This window comes from Mirounga angustirostris, unplaced genomic scaffold (assembly GCF_029215605.1).
Source record: "Mirounga angustirostris isolate CCGP_5_RB_7025 unplaced genomic scaffold, mMirAng1.0.hap1 SCAF_9, whole genome shotgun sequence".
Classification (NCBI taxonomy): Eukaryota; Metazoa; Chordata; class Mammalia; order Carnivora; family Phocidae; genus Mirounga; species Mirounga angustirostris.
Window position 1 is genome coordinate 103,380,544 of NW_026991717.1, and position 26,182 is coordinate 103,406,725.

Genomic DNA, 26,182 nt, shown 5'->3' on the forward strand with positions numbered 1-26,182 from the left:
AGTTGCAGATTAGTAATGTAATTGTTGGAGGATGTTGTGTTTTATCCTGTCATTGTGTCTGTAGGTGGTCATTAATTTCTGCATCATTGACAGTGTATAACACAGCTCCTTTTGTGGAAACATTACGGTTCTTTGAATATGTGCTTCAGGAACTTTTCATTTTCTCTGCATTGTCTCTTGCATGTAAGAGAATTTAAACTAGATGTCTTTAGTCTAAGAGAAGAACTGACTGAGGTAGACAAATATTGAAGAAGTTGAGTGTTCTTACATAAGTTCTTAGCATGAAAAAATAAGTTTATGATTAAATATTATGAAAGCAAAGTAATGTAGAATTTCCCTTTATTAACACTAACTTAATTCTGTTAGAACGGAAAAACCTCTAGAATTACATTAGGATTAAATCTTAAAGTAATTATTTTTGTGTATATGTTACTTTCATAAGATATACAAACATTTATTGATGTTTTCATTATAAGTATCTGAGGTAAGGATTCCATCTTTTTTATTTCTTCATAATGCTGGGCAATCAGATGTCTTCTGAGAGCGCATTTTCTTTTTAATAAACTTTGTAAATAAGAGTGCATTTCTGAAAAATTAAACCTATAAAAATAATACAGCTAGTTATATGGAGAATAAAAGTGATAAAATGTTAAATTCCTTACCCCCATTTCCCTGAAATATTTAAACATAGTTTCCACACAGTATGATTTTTAAAAAATGTAGTAAAAGCTTTTGAGGAAGCTTCTGTGCAATTATGACTAACTTTTTGAATTAAAAAAGAATTTCATCTTTCTGATGTTTCCTTGTTTCAGTGTTTATTTCTAAACTTTTTTTTTTTTAAAGATTTTATTTACTTGAGAGAGAGTGAGTGAGCAAGCAGCAGAGGAAGAGGGAGAGGCAGACCCCCGCTAAGCAGGGAGCCCAATGCCCGGCTCGATCCCTGGACTCTGGGGTCATGACCCGATCTGATGGCAGATACTTAACTGTCTGAGCCACCCGGGCGCCTTATTTCTAAACTTCTTACATCCTCTAGCAAAAGAAAAAAGTTGAATCTTACAACTTTAGAATTTGGCAGCCAGTACTTCTCCTATAGTAAGTTATCATGCAAATAAGTAGAAGAGTCCAATAATCCAAGAAGCAGGGGCGCCTGGGTGGCTCAGTTGTTAAGCGGCTGCCTTCGGCTCAGGTCATGATCCCAGGGTCCTGGGATCGAGCCCCGCATCGGGCTCCCTGCTCGGTGGGAAGCCTGCTTCTCCCTCTCCCACTCCCACTGCTTGTGTTCCCTCTCTCGTGTCTCTCTCTGTCAAATAAATAAATAAAATCTTTAAAAAAAAAAAAAATAATCCAAGAAGCATTACCAGAAGGCAAACAGTTCCTGGAAGTTAGAGATACTTCTGGTAACTGTTGGGAACAAACCCATAATACCTTTTTTTTTTAAAGATTTTATTTATTTATTTGACAGAGAGAGAGATAGCGAGAGCAGGAACACAAGCAGGGGGAGTGGGAGAGCGAGAAGCAGGCTTCCTACTGAGCAGGGAGCCCGATGTGGGACTCGATCCCAGGACCCTGGGATCATGACCTGAGCCGAAGGCAGACGCTTAACGACTGAGCCACCCAGGTGCCCAATACCTTTTTTTTTTTTAAACCAGGTGTTTTGTTTTTTTTTTTTAAAGATTTTATTTATTTGACAGAGAGAGACAGCGAGAGAGGGAACACAAGCAGGGGGAGTGGGAGAGGGAGAAGCAGGCTTCCTGCCGAGCAGGGAGCCCGATGCAGGCTCGATCCCAGGACCCTGGGATCATGACCTGAGCCGAAGGCAGACGCTTAACGACTGAGCCACCCAGGCGCCCCATAAACCAGGTTTTTGCTCATTCTAGGATTAAAGATAATTTAATAATCCATGCTTTGACTGGGTTGCTAGTGGTTTCAAGAAGGTGGTTCTGTAGTGATAGAAATTGAACAAGTGAATGGAGATACCTAAGCAGTTGGGGGCAGCCATTTAACTTGCGTATGTTTGGCAGCTACAGAATGAAAAATGCAGTATGTACATTTTAAAAGGTTTTGAATAATAACTAACAAATAATGGTTCTTACAAATATTAAGCCCTAGATAAATAGGAATAAGAGCATTCTCTGCAGTGAAATTTTTACTTAGTGTGCATAAATTCTCTGGTATCTCTTGCTTATTGTAGTGTTTGATGATGGTGATGAGAGGACACTGAGACGCACTTCACTTTGCCTAAAAGGAGAGAGACATTTTGCTGAGAGCGAGGTAGGGTGCCATGGATGGGCTTTTTGGGTTGAATAACTTCTAACGTCGAGGCAAAGTGTGATTTGTCTGTTGTTTCTTACCTAGACACTTGACCAGCTTCCCTTAACAAATCCAGAGCATTTTGGAACTCCAGTAATTGCAAAGAAGACAAACAGAGGAAGGAGGTCCTCTCTTCCTGTGTGAGTGTTTTTTCATATACAGTAACGTAATGTTGTAAATATTACAGTACAGTATTACAACCAGTAATGTAAATATTATAACATTAAACAAATGATTTTTCTAGGATGGCTAAAATTGTTTAGGTAACTTTTCCATAGTATCTTTTATCCTTATGTTAGATATTTTACCTTGAGCAGATCTTGTTCTTAATTATTCCCATTACTTTGTCCAAGAATTATCACAACGCCTTTTTCAAAAAGACTATTTTTGTCTTGAGTTACTTTGTCAAATTCCTTAGTTGATGTAATGTATTCTCTATTTTAAGTGAGCATATATATTTTTTAGCCTTTTTATCTCAAAAACATTTTGAATTTAAAAATGATACGTAAACTTTCGGGGCTCCTGGGTGGCTCAGTCAGTTGAGCGTCTGACTCTTGGTTTCAGCTCAGGTCAGGATCTCAAGGTTGTGAGATTGAGCCCCCTTTTGGCCTCTGCGTTCAGCAGAGTGTCTCCTTGAGATTCTCTTCCTATTCCCCTCCCCTCCCTCCATTTACGTACTCTCTCTCTCTCTTTCACTCTGTCTAAAAATAAATAAATCTTTTAAAAAAATTATATAATAAACTTTCATGTACTCATCATCTAGATTCACTAACTGTTAAATTTTTTTGGCACATTTACTTTATCATTCACTCTATAGGTACCTATTATAATTATGTTTTTTTTTTTTAATTTTATTCTTATGTTAATCCCCATACATTACATCATTAGTTTTAGATGAAGTGTTCCATGCTTCATTGTTTGTGCACAACACCCAGTGCTCCATGCAGAATGTGCCCTCCTCAATACCCACCACCAGGCTAACCCATCCTCCCACCCCCCTCCCCTCTAGAACCCTCAGTTTAGAAATGATCCCTGAAAGTATAGTCTTTATAATTATGTTTTATTTAATGATAATTTTAATTGGTCACACCATCTGAGAGGATATTGCAAGCATCAGACCTACCTTTAAACATTTTAAGAATAAGGAAATTCTCTTACATAGTCAAAGTATGATTATCAAATTCAGAAAATTTAATATTCATAGAATGCTATTGTCTAATAACATATAATTTGTATTTCAAATTTTGCCACTTGGCCCAATAATAGCCTTTATAAGCATCCCCTGAATCCAGGATCCAATCCAAGACCATGCATTACATTTAATTTATATGGTTCTTTTTTTTTTTTTTTAAGATTTTATTTATTTATTTATTTGAGAGAGAGAGAGAGCAAGAGGGAGTGAGCACGAGCAGGAGTGAGGGGCAGAGGGAGAGGGAGAAGCAGACTCCTCACCAGGCACAGAGCCTGATGTGGGGCTCAATTCCAGGACACTGAGATTATGACCTGAGCCAAAGGCAGATGCTTAACCAACTGAGCCACCCAGGCATCTCTAGTTTTTTTTTTTTTTTTTAAAGATTTTATTTATTTATTTGAGAGAGAGAATGAGAAAGAGAGAGCACATGAGAGGGGGGAGGGTCAGAAGGAGAAGCAGACTCCCTGCTGAGCAGGAAGCCCGATGCGGGACTCGATCCCAAGACTCCAGGATCATGACCTGAGCCAAAGGCAGTCGCTTAACCAGCTGAGCCACCCAGGCACCCCAGGCATCCCTAGTTTATATGGTTCTTAAATCTCCTTTTATCTGGAAGAGTTCTTCAGCTTTTTTTTTTTTTGGTCTTTTCATGACCTTGATATTTTTGAAGAGTACAGGCCAGTTTTGTAGGCTTTTCCTGTCTATGGGTTTGTCTGCTTATTTTATTGTCTAGGTAAGTGAACTTAAACCCTCACATGTTTTTTTTTTTTTTTTCCCCTCACATGTTTCTTAATGAGATCTTTTCATAACCTGTTAGGAAATTAGAGTTACATTATCTGGCATACATAAAAAGTAGAAGGACGGTCTTTTTTAAAAAAATGTAACTGGCACAGCAAGTACTTCATGGTGACATAATTAGGCTTTTCTGTCCCAGCTGGTGGTTGGCATAAGAGCTAAGTCCAAATCCTCATTCATCTAGTGACGTGGACTCAGAGTTACCATGGATAGCTAAGGACTACTTTGGGACTAGGGAAGTATCTATCTTCAATTTCAGTAAGAATGAAGAAACTACTACTCTGGAGTAATCCACATTAGAAATTGAATTGTACATGTTAAATTCACACCACTCTGTCTCAACAACGGCTTATGTGAAGATCCTGATAAAGTTATTCTGGCTTTTAGTAATGAAGATGAAAAGGAAGAAGAAAGTAGTGAGGAGGAAGATGAAGACAAGCGACGTCTCAATGATGAATTATTAGGAAAAGTTGTAAGTGTGGCATCTACATCTGAGAAGACTGATTGGTATCCTGCCTTGGTAAGTCAGATTTCTTTGCATAATTAATCAACCATTTAAAATATCTGTTTAAGGGGGTGTCTGGCTGTCTCAGTCGGTAGAGCATGCACCTCTTGATCTCAGGGTTGAGTTCAAGCCCCACATTGGGTGTGGAGCCTAGTTAAAATTTAAATAAATAAACAAACAAGCGAATGTTTAACATGGATTTTTAAAAAGCATTTAGGATATTTTGAAAGTATTACATAAATTTAATTTGGACTTTATTGCAGAGTTGAGCAATCCTACTCAGGTCCCACATACTTCACTGTCTTCTCGTTATTTTCTTTCTTTAATTTTCTATAACCAATCATTTATTGGGATTTTTCACCTCTTCCTTCAAAATGTGTCCAGGGTCTCTTTTTATTCCTTTTGCCACTTTACCCTCGATTTATGGTAATTACCTCCAAGTTCCCTTAACTTGATCCCTGAGCTTTTTGCTAAATTGACTGTTTTTCTAGAAGCAATTTTTAATTTTTACAGAGAAATAGTTTTAAAATACTGATTTAATCATGATTGTCCCATTCTCCAAAAAACCCCACAAAACTTTCACTGACTGCCTAATGGATGAATTCTGCGTTCTTTAGATGGATGTCTGGAGGCCATCCCAGCTCTTAGTTCGTTTCCCATTTCCAGTGTAAGCTCTGTACTCACATTCTTTCTTAACTGCTCCCCGTGTCAGACACTTCACTCTTCTAAACCTTTACCCTTGCCTTAAATCAATTAGTATTTACTGAGGATATGCAGTGAGTTCAGCTCTAAATTCCTTAGAAGAGAGAGAAGTATGAATCTTGTAACACCTTGCTCTCAAGAATCTTATTATATACATCTAAGAGATTACATAGCAATTAAAGATTATATAGTCCTTTTTTTTTTTGAAGTATGAAGCCTAACGCAGGGCTTGAACTCACGATCCTAAGATCAAGACCTAGCTGGGCTTAAGAGTTGGACACTTAACAGACTGAGCACCCAGGCACCCCTCTATCATCATCATTTTTTTTTTTTTAAGATTTTATTTATTTATTTGCCAGAGAGAGAGAGAGCACAAGCAGGGGGAGTGGCAGGCTCCCTGCTGAGCAAGGAGCCTGATGCGGGACTCGATCCCAGGACCCTGGGATCATGACCTGAGCTGAAGGCAGATGCTTAACTGACTGAGCCACCCAGGCGTCCCCCTCTATCATGATTTTTAAAACTTGGTGCAGACACTGGAGTAAAGCGGAGTATTAGGGAAAGGAAGGGTACACCTAGGCTTTGGAAATGGCAAGTCTGATGGGTTGGTTGGGAAATCTAATCTTTGCTTACTCAGGGAAGGAATGAGAAGAAAGGATGGGCAAGAGAATTATTTCATGTGAGGAATCAATAATACTTAGTAATACCTGTCTCCATTTTCTCCTTTTCCTGCTCCTCTCTTCTGAAATGTCTTAAGGTTCAGCTCAAGTCCTACCTTTTCTACAGAGTCTCCCCTAACCACTCTAACATAACTATGCCCCTTCTCTGAATTTTATATTTTGAATTTTGAATTTGGTATCACATATATCTCCCAACAACAGTGTTGGCACAAAACATGTCCCAAATTAGATCCTTTAAAGAACTGAGGCCATTTTTTTAAGGTTTTTATGTGCATATAAATACATTATTCAGTTACTATTTATAATAGATTTATTTTATATAAGAAAAGTCTGAAAATCCTTTGAGCCTTTCAGTTGTACAGGCAGACAAGTAAATAGGTTTGGATTCAGAATATTTAGGTCATAATTTGCCAAGAGATTTTTTTTTTTTAATTCCTTCATTTACTCAACAGACTTATTGTTTGCCAGGTGATGTAGAAAATATAAGACACCAATCGCACGTTTGATAATTTTATAATTTAATGCAGACAATAATTCAAGTAACTATATATATAGTAGTATATGTTCAACATTAGGACTTCTTCCCTGAGAGATTACATTTGTATAAAGGAGATCCAGAAAGCCTTCATGAAGCTATTGCTTTTGAACCGAGCCTTGATGGATTTAAAGTTAGTTAAAGCTTCTCTAGAGGACTTTCTTAGACGAAACAAGATAAGTAAAAGCAGAGAAGCAAGGTGTTTGTTCATGGAACTGTTTGCTCTGGGAATCCATTTTGGCTAAATTTTAGACACGAATGAGAGAATCACAGGAAATAAGACTGGGAAGATAATTTGGATCTAGGGCAGAAGGGCGGCCATAATTCTGCATAGAATTTTGTGGAAGAGTAACATTATTTGAGCTGCATATTTTGGAATGTTAATGAGACAGTAGTATGTTGAATAGATTGTTGGAAAGACTAGAAATGGCACGAATCAATTTGGAGGCCAATTTAGTGGTTCACAGGTGAGGTAATTAAGCCCTGGGCTGTGTCTACTCATCCTTTAAAACTTAACTTAAGCCTTTGCTGCCATACCTCTTCCTTCCCTGGGTTGAGTTAAGTCTTCCTCCTAGATGTTTTCATATCTCCGTACTTACCCTCCATGGTGTTCTTTTTGTGTTTACCTCTCCATTATGCTGTTAGCTCCTTGAGGACAGACACAACTTTATTATTAGTTTAATAATGACCAGCACCCAACAGACAAACATTTACTGCCATCTGATGTTAAGACAGCTGATATGACTGCCAAGCATTTTTAATTATCTGGATATATACTGTTTAATACGATAGCCATGAGTCCTAAGTGACTGTTTACATTTAAATATGAGAGATGAACCATGAGAGACTATGGACTCTGAGAAACAAACTCAGGGTTTTAGAGGGGAGGGGGTGGGGGGATGGATTAGCCGGGTGATGGGTATTAAGGAGGGCATGTACTGCATGGAGCACTGGGTATTATAGGAAAACAGTGAATCGTGGATCACTACATCAAAAACTAATGATGCATTGTATGGTGACTTATATAACATAATAAAATAAAATTAAAAAAATAAATGTAACTTAATTAAAATTAAATAGAAATTAAATAATCAGTCTCTCAGTTGCACTAGCCACATTTCAAGTGCTTAGCAGCTGCAGAACATTTCCATCATCGCATAAAGTTCTGTGGATGGTGCTAGGTTGTAGCAGAGGGGCTGGTGTTAGGGATGATAATGAGCAGATAAATTTCAGCAGTTTATTAGTAGACTTTAATTTTTTTTTAAATATTAAGTGCTATAAAGAATATATAAAGATTAGCTATTTACTAATGTTAAGGCATTTGTTATTTTTAAAAGTTAAGAAATAAAAAGTTCTTACTCAGATTTTCTTTGATTTGTTTTCTTTTTTTTTTTTTTTAGATTTTATTTATTTGAGAGAGACAGAGATAGTGAGATAGAGAGCACAAGTGGGGAGGAGAGGGAGAAGCAGGCTCCCCACAGAGCAGGGAGCCCGATGCGGGACTCGATCCCAGGACCCTGGGATCATGACCTGAGCCGAAGGCAGACGCTTAACCGACTGAGCCACCCAGGCACCCTGATTTGTTTTCATTACTAAAAATTGTAATGCTCTGGTAAGAAAGGGAACTTAGGTGTTTTAGAACCTACGTGTTTATTTTGAACAAATAGCAGATTTCAAAATAGATCTTGATTGAAGTGTATTTTTAACACATTATAATATGTCGGGGTACCTGGGTGGCTCAGTTAGACTCTTGATTTTGGCTCAGGTCATGATCTTAGGGTCCTGAGATTGAGCCCCAAGTTGGGCTTTGCACTCAGCATGGAGTCTGCCTGAGATTCTCTCTCTCTCTCTCCCCCCCCCCCCCGTGATCCTCTCCCCCACTCACACACACACACATTCTCTCTCTCTCTCTTTCCTTCTCTCTCTAAATAAATAAAATCTTAAAAAAAATTATAATATGTCCAATTTTCATCATGGATCATATGTTTTACTTTTTGGACAATAAATATGTAGCTTAGAATAAATCCTAACTTTTTAAAGTGGTGGTCACATTGTAATTTATATTGTATTAGCTATTCATTGTATAATCTAATGACTGAATAAATTTAGTATCTAGAAAACCAATGTGCTAAATAAAAATCACAAGACAGCCTTCTTTTTTAAGTAATTCATTACTGACAGTGAAACTATTTCTTACAAAATATAATCCACCTGAGAAGTGAGGGGGATCCAGAATTATTCTTTTCAAAAAATTACACGTTTTTTGAGCAAGGGAGATTAGGAACCAATCTGTTCTTATTTTATATTTCAGGTAGTATCTCCCAGCTGTAATGATGACATCATGGTGAAAAAAGACCAGTGTTTAGTTCGATCATTTCTCGATTCTAAATTGTGAGTCACTTAATAGTGTTACATTGGGAGAAAGAAAATGAAATCACAGTGATAAACTCTTCCACAGTCCAAGCTTTATTTTTAAAAGTCTGATCATTTCATGAACTGAGAAGTCATTACATAATATGCTTTACTTTTTGTAAGTTACTTTTTCTGAAAAATTTTATATAAAAACTGAACAACAGTATGTGAGAATAATATTTAAAAAGTTTTATAAAGCATGGTATTGGTTTTCTCTTCAGTTGTAAAAATTTGGTATTTTTATTATGTATACTGTTTCATACTATGAACTATGAAAGTTACTTTTCACAGAATTAGAATATTACTAAAATAATCATTTTGACTTTTTTTCTGATTAAGTCACATTTTTAGAAACTTTAATCTCAGCTTTGCTTTGTTTCCCAAAAAGGATATAAAAAAGAAAAAATTATATGTGTTTATGTGTGTGGAGAGAGAGAGATGTAATTCTCTGGAAATTTTAATATATCTTACAGTGATAAAAATATTTTAATATTACCTTATATTAAATTTTTTTTACTAAGTTGAGTAGTAAATTTAAGAAATAATAAAGATCAAGAAAAATAGACATTGTGTCTTCTATAAGGAAAATATCATGCTGATCTAAACTACCCTATACTGTGTATAGGAAGATTGCATAAACTATTAACAAATGTGAGGCTTTCAGATTAGTGTATTTTGAGTATGTGAATCTTAAGAATTAAGATACTAGCTTTGCCTATATTATCTCTTGCCCTTTATTAAGGATTAGGACATACATGGTCTTTTTAAAACACAGGCAAAATAATTTTGATTTTGAGATTTACATTTTTCTATGTGTTTATATTATTTAAGTGATAATTTTTATCTAATAATGGTTTCCCTTCCCTTTATTCTTTGTAATTAGTTATTCTATAGCAAGAAAGGATATCAAGGAAGTAGATATTCTCAATCTACCTGAATCAGAGCTCTCTGCTAAACCAGGTAAAATAGGAATGAATCAGTCCATTATTTCATGATGTGGCTCTAAATGGTAAATAGTGACTAAACCAAGACTGAATATTCTCTGGTGCCATTTTAATTGTTTAGAGTTAATATTTACTTTTATTTGATGGCTATTTTTTTAAGGGCTAGATAAGATATTTTATTTGTAATTTTTAAGTAAGCTTAACTTTTCCATGTTTTACCATTAATACTTTTAACAGTATTTTCTAGAGTAATAATGAACATTAATATAACATTATGACTCAGATATATTGAAGTTTACTGTATTTACAAGGGACAGCTGAATTTGAGTCCAGATCTTCTGACTCTGACTGTTATTCTATTATTCTATGTTGCTAATTCCATAACAACTGTTTATTCTTAGGGCTACAGAAAGCAAGCATCTTCTTAAAAACTAGAATTGTTCCTGATAATTGGAAAATGGATATAAGTGAAATCCTTGAATCATCCAGTAGTGATGATGAAGATGGTCCAGCTGAAGAAAATGATGAAGAGAAGGAAAAGGAGGCCAAAAAGGAAGAAGAAGAGGTGGTAGGTGAAATTTTATGTTTGTAACATAAAGACATTTTAATATTTTAAAGTAAAAATTACTGCCTTTGTATATTTTCCCTCATTTAGATGTGCTATATTATTTGTTTCTGCCTTTTTCTAGCTCAAATTGATTTTGTGATTTTTTTGGATTCTAACTTATTGGGTAAATCAGAACTAATTTTTTTAGCATACAAAGAACTTTTCAGGTTAAATAATCAAGTACAAACTTTGCAAACAACCATGGAGAAAAGAAATGTAACTTTTAGGTGTATTACATGTGTTAATTCATTTAAATTGTTACCACGTGGAATAACTAGTATTATCCTACTTTAAAGGTGGGGAAGGTGAAGGTCACAAAGGTTAAGTAACTTTCCCAAAGTTGCACAGCTCAAATGTGGAGAATGGGGATTTGAACCCTGATCTGATATGTCTGAATTTAGAAACTTTACCTCTTTCAGTTATTTTACAGTATCTCAAGAATGGTGGGGATTAAAAAACCTATCCGAACTGAAAGAATATTTCATTTGGCAGTTTTATAAATCAGAGAAAAGAGATTGTTTTTATAAGTGCTAATGGTTTTTTGGGTAATATGTCATTTAGGATATATATCTATAAATGTAGGAAATTATTCATGGGCTACCACATAATAGCTTATATGAATATTGTTGTCTATTTATTCAGCAATGTTTTGTCAAGTGGGATAAACTGGTAGTATATTTTTGGTTGTTATGAGGTAAAGAGACCTAGGGGCAGACAAAGAGAATGAGTTTACCAAAAAGAAGACCTATTTGAGCATGAAAAATATTTGCTTGGAAAACGTGGAATGCTTGTTTCTGTTTTACATGTACAAATATGAATTTATGAAATAAAATGAGTATACTTGTATGTGATGAAGGGTATGTGATATTTCTTTCCTTTTACTTCCCCTGCAGTATTTGGTTTTTTGCACTCTGAAATCAGAATGGCGGTTCATACTTACAGGCTGCCTACAGAGTTGCCATAGTAACGTGCTGTTGGTTTTAAGTGAGCATGCTCGGAAAGACAGGAAGGTTTAGCAGAGGCTTGGCAGGTTGCCAATGGAGGTTTGCCAGATGCTTTGAAATGGGCTGTCTTTCTTTTCCTTTCATGTAATGTCTGATTTTCATGTGGAAGAGAATGTAAGTAGTGCTGGATAACCCTGCGGATGCTATGCCCTAAGAGGGAAAGCAAATATTTGCAAGTCAGACTGAAAAATGTTCAGACACTGTACTGATTAAGTAGAAGGGGAATCTAACCATTTTGCATTTGAAAGAAAATGCAGCATATAGGTAAGATTTTTTTTCTAAAATATATTTAGTTACCATTTTGATTGCCAAAAACGGGGTTAAATGAGAATTTTAGGTGTTGATGATGTGGCTAATAATGGTAGGGCTCATAACCAAGCGTAATTGTTTCTTGTAAAAGAGACAGTAGGAGTCTATTTTTAGACTATCAGAGGATGAAGGCTATTTTTCTGAAACAAGATAGATTTTGAAATGAAAATGATAATGAGACAGTTGGGCAGAATTCAGAATTTAAAGTCTATTAAATGTGATTTTTATATTTTATCTGTATTTATTTAGAGATTATATGTTTTCAGGGTAAATAGGCCACATTTTCAGGGTGTGAACTGTTGCAGTCTGATTTTGCCTTTTTTTTTAAAGAATTAGCATTAGTTAGGATCTGATATTGCCAAATATTGAAAAAAGATTAGTTTATTTTTGCTAATACTTTTAATTGCTGTCCCTTTTAGAATGCATTTTCTTTACTCCCCACCCCCCCCAAAAGCAAACCCTGAAATTTTAAACAAAGAGAGAAAAAAGAGCTTTGTAGTAAGGTTGGAAAAGATGGCTATAAAATAGTAAATAGTAAATAGTGTTCTTATTACAGCTACTAATTTCATAAAAATCACAGCGTTTTATTCAAGCTGTTAGTAAATGTTAGTAAAAAGGAATGAAGAGCAGAGGCAAGCTCTGTTACCTATTGTTTGCAGGTAGTAGGTAAAGAAATTTTAAAATGTAAGGACATTTGTAAGGGATAGTATCTTCTTAAAATGTGTTACTTAAATTATGAACCTGTTAAAATTAAGTGAAAAAGAATGCTTTTCATTTACTGAAAAATAAAAGCAAAATTACAACATTTAGGCACTGAGTTGTCTGTTAATTTAAATTATTTTCCAGATGGTCAGTTTCATAGCATATACTTTATTGAATTACTTGACAGGAACTAATTCCTCTTTTTTTCTGGCCGTAGAGGTAGATTTCTTGAGTGAGATTTTGGTTGCTTTAGAAAAAAAAAAAAGCTGCATTTCTTGCTCTTGGATTTAAGATTTAGTTGCTGAATCATTCTAATTTGTCTTGAACAGTAATTTTTAAAAATTTAATGTATTGATAAACTGAAAAACAGTTTAGTCTATATGTAACAAAGGAAAAAAAAGTCGGTATGGTATAAAATTAATTAAAGTCTGATAAGCCAGGGCCTACCTGGCTTAGTCATTATAGGCCTTTACTACATAGGTGAGGCTAAGCTGTTGTATTACATTGTAGATCATATTCTTCCTGAAACGTAGTAATGCTATGCTTCTCATGAAAATGTAATGTTGCTTTATAATGATAAAAAAGATCTTTAACATTCTGTAAGCCACTATAACAGTACTTTAGCTTGTCATTTAATGTAAATTTTATGCAGTAGAATCATACAAGTGTTAGATACTTCTGCAGTATTAAGAGGAGTGGACATTGTTTTCATATTTGATGCTTTGAGTACCCTAAAATAGCCTAAATAAGATTTGAGATTCATGGCTTTACCACGGAGGAGCATCTTTTTTTTACTAATTATTATTTCGAATTCCTAAGCATTTGTAGTTCAGGATTGGAATACAAGAAATATGTTTCATACTGTTACTGGGTAGGAAAAGACTTGAGAGTCTGACAGGAAGTAGGTCCAATCTATATTGATGACTGTAAATTTTAACTTGTTGATAATTATATTGAAAAAGAGCCCTGGAGAATATTTTTGTAGGTATTACTTAAATGTCTTTTGTTAAGAAAATTTTATAATAGAAAAGATACACTGATTTCCTTTTGAGCTTTGAAATTGATTGAAAAGTCCATGTAAACATACGTAATGGTGTTTATTCATAAGTTATTCCTTATATTCACTTTGGATGAATGTAGGAAAGTTGTCTAAGGATAAAGTGAATAGGTGAAGACGTTAAGGGGGATTTGACTAGTTGCATATCCTTTTAGTTTGCTATATGTAGTCTTATGTGTTGGGCCCTTACAAAAATCCCTTCTAATTTCATATTTAGTAATGAAAATAAGAATTTAGTGAGTTTTTACAAGAGATGCTCTTTTTTTGCTTAGAAGGACTGACACCCATTTCTCCAATCTTTGAATTTCCTAGGGATCACTGTTGTATCTATTGCCTAGGATTATATTCCACTATTATAAAAATCAAAGTGCTTGTGTTTTTTTATTTATGGAGACTGGAATTTTTTTCTTATGGTTAAATCAAGTGTTATTTGTATTTATGTTGTCTTGTAAAGGCATTCGTTAGTGATCTTGAATCACTTTGGGTATAAACCTATAGTAAATGCTTGATAACTCAGGAAAATTATGCTAAGTCAATAAAATTTAAAGAAAAATTTAAAGGTAATATTAGCATTTTAGGTATATCTAGTAACTCAAGCTGTCAAGTGTTTCTAAGCAGATTCTATAAAGTCAGTTTTCAATGAATAATTGAGACTTTAACTTGCATTCAAATATAATAACTTATTTGCAAAAGTCTTGAAGTTTAGCTTGTTGAACAAGCAAACAAAAATGTCCTAATGTGTTCAGCAAGACCTTTCCTCACAGAATTAGTGTAAGACTAACCAAATTAGGTTCACCTAATCAGATTAATGAGGATTGCATATTTGTACACACAATTATAGCTGCATTTTTATGTATTTACAAAAAGTCACTTCTCAGATCAAATTATTTCATAGTTGTGGGAGCATGAAAGAGGGTTGACTGAATATAAAGCCTTAGATGTGATTGTATGCAAACCACAGCTTGATGATGAAAAGTAGAATGTGTGTACCTTTTCAAGTAGGGGGGAAAATGATTAGTCTCGTCAAGTCTGATAGAATACAAGAGTCATATAATAATTTGTTATTTAGGCAGATTGTTGTCGAACTGTTTTCTGAAATTATGAAAGTGCCTTACCACGTAATGAATAATATATCATGACATCTTATGTGTTCCCTGAAAGTTTCTGTTTCAGTGTATACAACAGGGAAGAATGATACCATTCTAAATTTTATGACCACCAGTTTTTGCTGGGCCTTCAACACCATTAGTCAGTTTCCAGTTTCTATAGTCAAATCACTGTGTCCGCTAACCCTGCCCCACTCCACTCCAACTTGAGAAAGAAACTAGGAATATCAGATTGGGAGCATGTGCTACACTTCACTTGCCTGCTCTCCTTCCCTTAAGTACAGTTGATAATATGTTGCTCTCTTCTATATGATGAATCTCTCAATTTATGCTCTGGATCTCATTCCCTTTTTTCTTATCTTAAATTTTGAATGACTACTTCTTTCCAGGATCTTTAACCTATTCCGTTCTATTGTTTCTTTCTCATCAGTTTTTAAACACATGCTTCCATCTCTCTTAACCTTCTGACAACCCCTCCACCTGCTGTCCTCTTTCCTCACCCTTATGACTAGATTACTCAGTTACATCCACTGTTCTATTTCCTGACCTCCTGTTCACTCTTAATTCACTGTAGTGTGTCTTGTACTCCCACCACAGCTAAAACAACCAGTGACCTTCAACAAATTTTCTGTACTAAATCCAAAAAATATTTGTCATGATCTCATTTGACTCCTTAGCAGTATTCAGCATTTTTGACATGCCTACCCTCTTCAGTTACCTGACATCCATGACATTACTTTTTATTTCTAGTTTACTTCCTAACTAAATGATATAATGACTCCAAATCTATATGTACATCAAAGATGTCTCTTCTTAGCCCCAGACATTTATAGTAAACTGCCAACGAGGCTTATTTTGTAAGTACTCAAACTCAATATGTACAAGAACTGTTTTCATTTTTTCCCCCACACTGGCCCTTTTCATGGTTGTCCCTAGTTTATTTGAATAGAAGCATGATCCACCAATTATCCAAACCAGATACATGGCAGTCACCTTAATCCTCCCACTCTTGCCCTTCTAACCAATGAGACACCAAATTTTCTTTCTTCTGCCTACTTGATAGCTTTCAGGTTTGCCTACTTCCCCGTTTCTACTCTCTGCCACCATAGTCTAAGCCACTATTCTCCTTTACTTACACGAATGCAGTAGTAACCTTCCTATGTCCCTGCTTGCCTGCTGGCCTTCTCCAGTCTATTCCCTGCACTGAATCTAGCAGATTTTTTTAAATGAGAAATCTCAATGTGATTCCTCTTGGAAAAAATTGATTTTAGGGCACAGAAGTAGTTGTATTTATTCTTTTATATTGAAATACTTCTAAAACATATTGTATAATGTCACCTCTTCCTAAAAGTAGTATATTGGACATTACTTACCTTCGTATTTACTCAAGATTTAATTATTGTGTTCTTTTTTTTTTTTTTTTTTTTTTTAAGATTTTATTTATTTGTCAGAGAGAGTGAGCCAGTGAGCACAAGCAGGGAGAGTGGCAGGCAGAAGGAGAAGCAGGCTCCCTGCTCAGCAGGGAGCCTGATGTGGGTTTTAATCCCAGGACCCTGGGATCATGACCTGAGCTGAAGGCAGATGTTTAGCCGACTGAGCCACCCAGGCATCCCTGTATTCTTTTAATACAGTCCTGTCATGGCTTTTAGCCCTTATCCTAAATGATTAGTGCCTATTAAGGTTGTGAATTTTCTCTGTTTCCTTTCTTCTAAAATCTATATTGTCAACTGATAGTTTTTACATATGATAACTTTCTGGACAGTTTAGAATTCTACTTGTGGCGCATGGGCTTTACTGGTAGCCTAGGGGGAGTCGTTTTGACTAATGGATCACCAGTTACTAGACTTAATGTTTTTGGGTTTTTTCTTTTTCTTTTTTTTTTTTTTTTTTTAAGATTTAATTTATTTATTTGAGAGAGAGAGTGAGAGAGAGAGCACAAGAGGGAGGAGCGGGAGAGGGAGAAGCAGACTCCTCGCCGAGTAGGGAGCCCGACGCGGGACTCGATCCCGGGACTCCAGGATCATGACCTGAGCCGAAGGCAGTCACTTAACCAACTGAGCCACCCAGGCTCCCCTTTTTCTTTTTTTAACTACATTTTCTTTTTCTTTTTTTTTAATTTTTAAAATTTATTTGACAGAGAGAGAGCGTGAGCACAACTAAGGGAAGAGGGAGAGGTAGAAGCAGGCTCCCCACTGAGCAGGGAGCCCTACGCGGGGCTCGATCTCAGGACCCTGAGACCATGACCTGAGCTGAAGGCAGACAGTTAACAGACTGAGCCACCCAGGCAACCCTAAGTTTTCTTTTTAAATTTAGCTTTTCATTTGTTATATTTCACTGAGGTGTTATGACAACAAAATATATCAATTATACCAGAGCATACATCATCAGTAAGATGTAGCTTTCCTTGTACTAGAGTTAAAACATTTAGCTTTTGTAGGAGATAGAAACAGGCAAAGATGCCAAAACTGAGTTATGTTCTCAGCTTAGTTTTGGAGAGTTAGTGAGTTTTAAAGATTGTTTATTGAATCCTCACAACAGAATTTTTTATGAGTGAGGAAACAGAGGTGTAGAGATATTACAGAAGTTTTCACAGACTTTTAAAAAATTTTTCTCTTGGGCGCCTGGGTGGCTCAGTTGGTTAAGCGACTGCCTTCGGCTCAGGTCATGAAAAATAAACACAGTATCCTGGAATGTATTTTTTTAAGAAAGGAAGAAGGTGTCATATAATCATTAATAATTTATTAAGGATACCTGTAGGGTCTCATGAGCAGTGAGATACCCATCAACAAAAGACGTGTACTTCACATACAATACAGTACAGTGAAGTGAAAGCACAAAAATCAAGTTTAGTTTAGTTTTCAAGTTTAGTTATACCCTTTGGCACTCTCAAAATGTTGGTTTTTGTGGCTCTAATCTGTTCTGTGCTAAGAAACTATTCTGACCTACTCCTTAGAACCATGTATAAGATACATGGGTGTGAGGAGCTTTGTGTAAAGTGCATCATCTTTTACTGACATATTTTCGCAATTTGGACACTTGCTGTATATTGTCCTAATTTGTGTTCTGGGGAGGTGATTTGCTAGCTAGGTAAGTTAATAGCTCAGCAAAAACAGGTATTTTATTTATCTCTTATCCCAGTAAAATGCAGAAAGTCCCATCTTTCACTAGAATTCACACCATTTCTGAATGAATAATCATTTTCTGAACCATGTATTTAGGAAAAGAATGAAGTGAATGCTAACAAGTGATTGTGCCACAGCGACCCGTGACTTTAGAACATCCTCAGCCATTCTTTTTTTCTTTTTTTTAAAGATTTACTTATTTGAGAGAGAGACAGAGAGTATGAGTGGGGGAGGGGCAGAGGGAGAGGGAGAAGCAGGCTCCCCACTGAGCAGGGAACCCAATGCGGGGCTCTATCCCGGAACCCTGGGATCACGACCTGAGCCCAATGCAGATACTTAACCGACTGAACCAGTCAGGTGCCCCCATTCTCAACCATTCTTATTTTTTCTTTTATTTGACTCCTGTTGCATTTATATTATCATTAATGCTAGCTCTGAAACTCAGTGAATGTGAAATAATCGAAGAAAATCTCCCCAGTTTATTTTCACAGACATTGTTTTCATTCACATAATAACAGAGTGTCTTAGCTAAATGCCAGTCCCTGGTGATAAAATTGTGGGTAAAATAGGCATGTCTTTAACCTTTCGAGCCCTTACAATGTGTGGGAACCTTTAGGATTATAAACATGAATAACTTAAACTGAAAAGAGTCTCAGCGTTTATTCCTCTCTCTTTCTCCTGGAGTAGGGGGTCATCTTTCCATCATCGGAGAGCAAGACTAATTCAAGCATTGGTCCTCCTCCTTGTGGACTGTTGTAATAACTGCCCTTTCACTTCCAATCCATCAAACTCATTCTTGGCAGAGAGCTTTTAAAAACACAAATCTGATACAATTCCTCTCCAGCTCTCTCAGATTCCAGTTCTGATTCTCTAGCATATCATTAAAAAGTGCTTTTTTTTTTTTTAAGATTTTTTATTTATTCATTTGAGAGAGATAGAGAGAGAGCATGAGCAGAGAGAGAGGCAGAGGGAGAGGGAGAAGCAGGCTCCCGCCGAGCCAGGAGCCCGATGTGGGGCTCGATCCCAGGACCCCGGGATCATGACCTGAGCCGAAGGCAGACGCTTAACCATCTGAGCCACCCAGGCGCCCCAAAAAGTGCTTTCTTAATCACAGCCTGCCGTGATCATGGTTATGCTGTTTGCTTTAGCTCCTGGGCTCTCCAATCTTCACATTTTGAGGCTTTCCCTAATATAACCACTATTACTCCATCCCCAGCAGAACCACTGACCCCCTCCTGTATTTTTTTATGTATTTTGCAACAGTTTTAATGTATTACATTGGCTTGTTTTTCATTGCTACACCCTCTGCTAGACTCAGAGGGTCAAAAGTAGAAAGTACCATGTCTTCTCATTTTAATCACAGTACTTTTGCATATCCCTCCCTGACTTATGGTAGACATCAATAAATGTCTGAACTGAATTTGAAGATACAGTTTCCAAAGTCAGAAAAACTCACATTTTACTAGATAGATGCACAACTACATATATAACACTGGGTAGTATATATTGATGCTAAATAAAATTATAAATTTCTTGAAATTAGATCACGTTCATCCTTCTTCCATATCCTTAACCCTGTTCTCCATCCTGACATTTTACTGGGTACATAATTCCTCTTCACATGCTTGACTGAATGAAGGAAAGAAGGCGTATCAGCAGTGTAGTGGACTTTACGTACCATTATTACAAGCTTATATTACTCTAAAACCCTTTAAGAATGCAACACCTTCTGGTTATTGACCAGGAGAGAGATACTACAGGTATGAAGGTACCATGAACAGGGGCACCTGGCTGGCTCAGTCAGTAGAGCATGAAACTCTTGATCTTGGGATTGGGAGTTTGAGCCCCACGTTGGACACAGAGATTACTTAAATAAATAAATCTTTAAAAAAAAAAAAAAACTGCATTAAAAAATACGAACAGAGAAAGCACACCATGAGAGGAAATATGAGCCCCCATACAAAGGCCGTAAAGGCAGATTCTTCCAGTTGGAGGCGTTTTCTAGCATATGCAGTTTTAGTCCAAGGTGACTAATAACATAGCTGTTTGCAAAAAAAAGATTGTGAAGAATTACTTATTTTAAGAAATTAAGCAGTTTTAATTTTTGCAGAGACCATCACGTAAATTTTAAACTGTGTTTCTAGCCTCATCTTTTTTTCTTGTGGAAAATAAATTTCTTCTCAAGCAGGGATTTAGAACAGAATTCTTTATTCATTTATGTCTTGTTTTTACACTTGTTAACTGCACCTGAACTTAGAATTTTATGGCCATAATTTCTCATGGAACTTCATACACTCTTGGACATCCACTAACTTTTATTTTATTTTTAAAGATGTATTTATTTACTAGCGTGCGAGTGCATGAGTGGGCCGGGGGGAGGGGATATCTTCAGCAGACTCCCCAGAGTGTAGAGCCTGAAATGGGGCTTGATCCCAGGACCCTGAGGTCATGACCTGAGCCGAAATCAAGAGTTGGATGCTTAGTCAACTGAGCCACCCAGGTGCCCTGGATATCCACTAACTTTTAAATCAAATGTATTTAAAACACCAATTTTTATCTATAAAACTTAGTAAGAATTTATGAAATGTTTGGTACAACCTTAATAAATACCTAATTTGCAGTTGATGGGTTCTTTTTTTTTTACTTGTTTTTGGAAAAAATTTTGATTTCAAGTCAGTGCCTTTTGAAAAAAATACTTTTTATGTATATTGGATACAGTGGTCTTATTTGAATTCTGCCAGATCAAAACTACTGGAAATGAGGTATTGGTCTGAGGGGAAAATATTGTAATTATGAGGCAGAAGCAAAGCATAGGGGCAATCTGGCATAAGGTTTTTTTCCTCCCCCCATACCAGAAGTCTTTAAAAATAATATTTGAAATGGTTCTTGGGCTAGTGGATTACTTTATTTTTCTTTTTTGAGTTAACTCATTGGTAGTTGTTCTAATTACCTTGTAAAAGCAAAACTTTTTAAATTCACATGGGGAAAAAACTGCTATCTTTTGATTGGAACATTTAGTAATGACCCCTATTAACTCTGTACTGATTGTTAATTCAGTATTGCTAATTTGTGAGGCTTAGAACTTCGACTTAGTTTCTTTGTATTTGTTAAAACTCAAAGTACTCCAGTGCTATAAATCATTCTGAGTGAATGTACTGAAAGATTTTATTCTCTTTCTGTTGATTGCCTCATGGTTTTTTTATTATTATTATATATTTTAATCAACTGCATGTTCATTGATTCTGGCTGCTATATTTTAGCGATTAAAATTCTTCAAGACTACATAATTTTAAAAGACCTCTTCCCCTCTGGACAGTGAATACGCTATTGGCTGATAGTTGCTTTTGCTTTGATTATGGCTTTGAAAGACAAAAATCTAAATTCTTCTTTTAGAACGTAGAAAAGCAGTACTCTGAAATTATAATTTATGTGGATGAAAGATATTAGTGTTTTGTTTGTTTCTCCACAGTATTGTTAAATTTTAAATAAGAATTTTCCCAAGTATTAGTTTATAAGTAGTCTATCAGGAAAGGGAATATTTTATTAAAACCCATAATCTGTTTGACTAGAGCCAAGACTTTGACATTGTAAGAAGAAATCGTTAGATTTACATAATTAGTAAAATTAACACTTAAATAGGTACGTGTAGGAGATTTTTTTTTTTTTTTTTTTTTTTTACATGATGTTTCCATTGATTCCCCATCCCCCAGGAACTAATTTGTGGTTAGGTATCTAGTTCCTTTCCTTAAATAATTTTCATTTTCTTTTCAGGGGTTGCAAAATCTTATTTACAGAAACTGTGCAAGAAGGGCAAATGAGAAAAGCAGGCTAATGTGATACAAGAAGGGATGGTGGGGCCTGAGACAAAGTGAAATTTTATGAATCATTTAAATATATATAAATTTCTTTATTTTTTTAATAAAGATTTTATTTATTTATTTGACACAGAGAGAGAGACAGCGAAAGAGGGAACACAAGCAGGGGGAGTGGGAGAGGGAGAAGCAGGCTTCCCACTGAGCAGGGAGCCGGATGCGGGGCTCGATCCCAGGACCCTGGGATCATGACCTGAGCCGAAGGCAGATGCTTAACGACTGAGCCACCCAGGCGCCCCTAAATATATATAAATTATTTTAAACCGCTGTGCTATCAAAATAAAACAAAAAAACCTTTGCCATGTGACTTTGCAACCTCTAGTTTATATTCATTCAATAACAAATTTTAACATTTGTATGTGGGTTATTTTTAAATAATGTTTGTAATTATTGTGCTTATCTATCGATAAATACATTTGTGTGGACCACATGCTATTTTGATGGATTTTTTAAAAAACTAAACCAAATGAGGTAAAAACACTCTTACCTGATTCCTGAACCTTTTCCTCATGGCTAGTCTTTTTTTTTTTTTTTAAAGATTTTATTTATTTAACAGAGACACAGCGAGAGAGGGAACACAAGCAGGGGGAATGGGAGAGGGAGAAGCAGGCTTCCCGCGGAGCAGGGAGCCCGATGTGGGGCTTGATCCCAGGACCCTGGGATCATGACCTGAGCCGAAGGCAGACACTTAATGACTGAGCCACCCAGGCACCCCCCTCATGGCTAGTCTTAATCCCTATATTGATAATCAAGGGTAGGGTTGGCTTGATAGATGGATGACGGGTAGAGATTATGTATTTTGACAGTTGCATAAAAATATGACCCAAAGTCTAGCATTGTAGAGTTTGGAGGAAATTCATATTTTCCAGTTTTATTAAAATTTATGTTGGGTTCATAAAACAACAATGACAAAAAATTTAAAAAGAAGACTGTATCTCACCCTATTCATTGTTCTATGTATTTATATACTTTACAGCCTGAGGAGGAACTTGATCCTGAAGAGAGGGACAACTTCCTCCAACAGCTTTATAAGTTTATGGAAGACAGAGGTATTTCATGCTCATTATTTAAAAGTAGTTATTTCTTTTACAGTTTTACATTGTAGGTTTATGCATTATTTTTATTAGAATCATGGGTATATAAATTTGGATTTTAAGTAAAGCCTAAGAATCAGTTACAGTTGAAAATAAGTATTTGGAATAAAAACAACTATTAATACTTATTTTGAGCAGAAATATATAGGAAAATTGTATGGGTATAATTATACTTAGTCTATTTGGGACTTATAAAACCAAAAAATGTTATAATAATATTTCAGTAATGGAAAGGGAACGGTTGTCATATTAATCTACATGCCCATTAGTTACTAATGCTATCTTTGCAGGGAGTAAACTAGCCTGATCCTTGGTCTCAACAAATGAAACAAAGTAGGATATCAATTCCTATCTAAATAGAAATAGGATTTTTTTTTTTTTTAAAGATTTTATTTATTTGAGAGAGAGGGAGAGAGTGAGAGAGAATGAGCAGGAAGAGCGGCAGAGGGAGAGGGAGAAGCGTACTCCTCGCTGAGCAGGGAGCCTGACTCAGGGCTCTATCCCAGGACCCTGGGATCATGACCTGAGGCAAAGGCAGACGCTTAACCAACTGAGCCACCCAGGCACTCCTAGAATAGGATTTCTAATGGAGTTAAAAGAAATATGGCCTTTATAAATTATTCTACTTTTTGACTTTACATAAGTCCTGGAAAATCCTCCAGTAAATTGGTCCTAGGAATTCTGTGACTTTGAGAAATCATCCTTCAGGTTACTGCTAAGTCTTAACACTTGTGTTCAAGCAGTGAAAATGGATCTATGCCCTAAATTGTACCCTTTCCATTGTGTATGTTCTTGCCCAAGCTTCTTGAACCAGCAACATTGCTGGCTGTGCCTTGCAGTTGTAGGTTTTAGTTCTACCCTATTCAATGACAGGTGATTTTATTAGTCATAGAGGTAAATCTAGAGACCACCACAATGCTGTATAAAGAATATAGAGAATATTTTGTGTTGCCTTACATAATTTAAAGGCCTTTAAATATATGCTTCTGATTAATAAAACTTGGGAAATTAGAAATTGGAAAGGTTTATACTGATAGCCTTGTAACAGCATTTTCCATTCCTTCATGTTAAAAAGGTACTCCAATCAACAAACCACCTGTTTTGGGCTATAAAGATCTCAATCTCTTCAAACTCTTTAGACTGGTTTATCATCAAGGCGGATGTGACAATGTAAGTAAGGATGTAATGAAAAGTTAAATTATCTAATGTTGCACTGTTATATGCACTGTAGGTAATAAACACATTTTCTTAATGAACCTAGAATATTAGTGTAAAGATTATTTCCCTTTGTAAATGTTAACAAATAAAAACTTAATTTTCCAGATTGATAGTGGTGCTGTATGGAAGCAAATTTATATGGACCTTGGCATTCCTATTTTGAATTCAGCTGCTTCCTACAATGTAAAAACTGCTTATAGAAAGTAAGTAGTATAGTTCATTCATCAAAGAATACATATTACAGGAATATTTTCCATTTAATTTTTTAACAAACAACACATCAAAGAACATTGAAGTTAGAGAAAGTGTATAAAAAGGTTTAGGTTAATAGAGACGTGTGACTGAATGATATTTCATTGCACCAGGTCGGCTTTACTCCTTTTCATGTTGTCCTGATTTCCTTTTCAAAGTCGGGGATCCAGCAGTGTTAATAGTCTGAAATGATGATACATGTTATAGAGTTATAGCGCTTATGGTGAATAGCCTTCATATCAAAACTATGATAGCTATGTTCAGTTATCACAGTTGCAGATTTTTCAGGAAGAAATTTTATGATCAATATTTCTGTTGATAATCCTGTATAAAACACTGAGAAATTAGTAACAGAAAAAGTACTTTAAAAAAAGTCTTTACTTTTTAAAAATCTGTGTTTATTTAATAATATTCAAGTTAAATGTAAAGACTAAGATTTCCTAAAATGAAATATTGTTTGTTTAGGTATCTCTATGGTTTTGAGGAATACTGCCGCTCTGCAAATATTCAGTTCAGAACTGTTCACCACCATGAACCAAAAGTAAAAGAGGAAAAAAAAGACTTAGAAGAATCAATGGAAGAGGCTCTAAAAGTAGATCAAGAAATGCCTTTAGTAGAAGTGAAGAGTGAACCTGAGGAAAATATTGATTCAAACAGTGAAAGTGAAAGAGAAGAAATAGAATTAAAATCTCCAAGAGTAAGTAGTTAATATTAGTTTTATCTGCTTTATTTTAAACATTACTTATAATTTTTTATTATGGACATTTTCAGATATACACAAAAATAGTCCGGTGAACCTAGTTTATTTTCCAGTATTGAGCTGTGCTTTAGGTAGACTAGTCTGGCTGTTTTTTTCTAAATATAGTAAATATTATTTCTTCTAGCTGAAAAACCATTCCTCCTGTTGTTTTCTATTTATGTCTGTTCAAGTCATTCTCATCTGGGGTCAGTCTCACATATTTACCTTCTTCAAGTCTTTTTTTTTAATTTTTGTTTTTTTTAAAAGATTTTATTTTTTCATTTGAGACACACAGATACAGAGAAAGAGAGAGCATGAACAGGGGGAGAGGCAGGGGGAGAGGGAGAAGCAGGCTCCCCGCTGAGCCAGGAGCCCGATGTGGGGCATGACCTGAGCCAAAGGCAGACGCTTAACGATCTGAGCCACCCAAGCGCCCCTACTTCCTTCAAGTCTTGCTAAATAGTCCCCTCACTGAAGCTTATCCTGGTCATCTTATCTAAAATTGTAATCTACCTCCTCTCTTTGGTATTTGCAATCCCTCTAATGTTGCTCTTTTTATCTGTAATTTACTTTATATTCTCTTAATTATATTTGTTTCTTTTACCCCAGTCTGCACTAGAATCACATCACACTCCAGAAGGGCAGGGATTAGTCTTTATTCTGTTCATTGACAGATCCCAGGCATTGAGAATAGTGCTTGATCTATTAGTGCTTGATCTACAAGTAAGGACTTATTAAATAGTTGTTGAGTGAATGAATCTCCTCTTCATAATACTTGTGCCTCCAACTGGGTGGGATCTTTTTTCTCTGTTACCCTACAGCACACTGCACATACATTTCTTGTGGCAGTTTTTTATGCTTCGCCTTACCACGTGCACACTGCTTTTATCTTCTAACTCTGCTCCACTGGTATATAAGTCCCTTGTAGAGATTGTTATCCACTATTTTGATCATTGTGAATGGTGTTTACATGGTAGGATTTATCAGATTTTAGGAGGAAAAAATTTATCACACTATCAAAGGAGTTCAGT

General features: G+C 35.7%; 1 protein-coding gene across 4 annotated transcripts in view; it reads left to right on the plus strand.

The window, feature by feature from the left end:
• The window catches only part of ARID4A (AT-rich interaction domain 4A), a 63,977-nt gene that overhangs the window by 12,992 nt on the left and 24,803 nt on the right, over positions 1-26,182 (plus strand). For all 4 annotated transcript variants that reach the window (XM_045900945.3, XM_045900947.3, XM_045900946.3 and 1 more), the window contains exons 6-15: positions 2,192-2,271; positions 2,356-2,450; positions 4,682-4,814; positions 9,025-9,104; positions 10,009-10,085; positions 10,471-10,637; positions 22,825-22,897; positions 24,018-24,112; positions 24,266-24,363; positions 24,878-25,109. In XM_045900945.3, the coding sequence (XP_045756901.1) occupies positions 2,192-2,271; positions 2,356-2,450; positions 4,682-4,814; positions 9,025-9,104; positions 10,009-10,085; positions 10,471-10,637; positions 22,825-22,897; positions 24,018-24,112; positions 24,266-24,363; positions 24,878-25,109 (1,130 nt within the window). The remainder of the gene's footprint in view (positions 1-2,191; positions 2,272-2,355; positions 2,451-4,681; positions 4,815-9,024; positions 9,105-10,008; positions 10,086-10,470; positions 10,638-22,824; positions 22,898-24,017; positions 24,113-24,265; positions 24,364-24,877; positions 25,110-26,182) is intronic.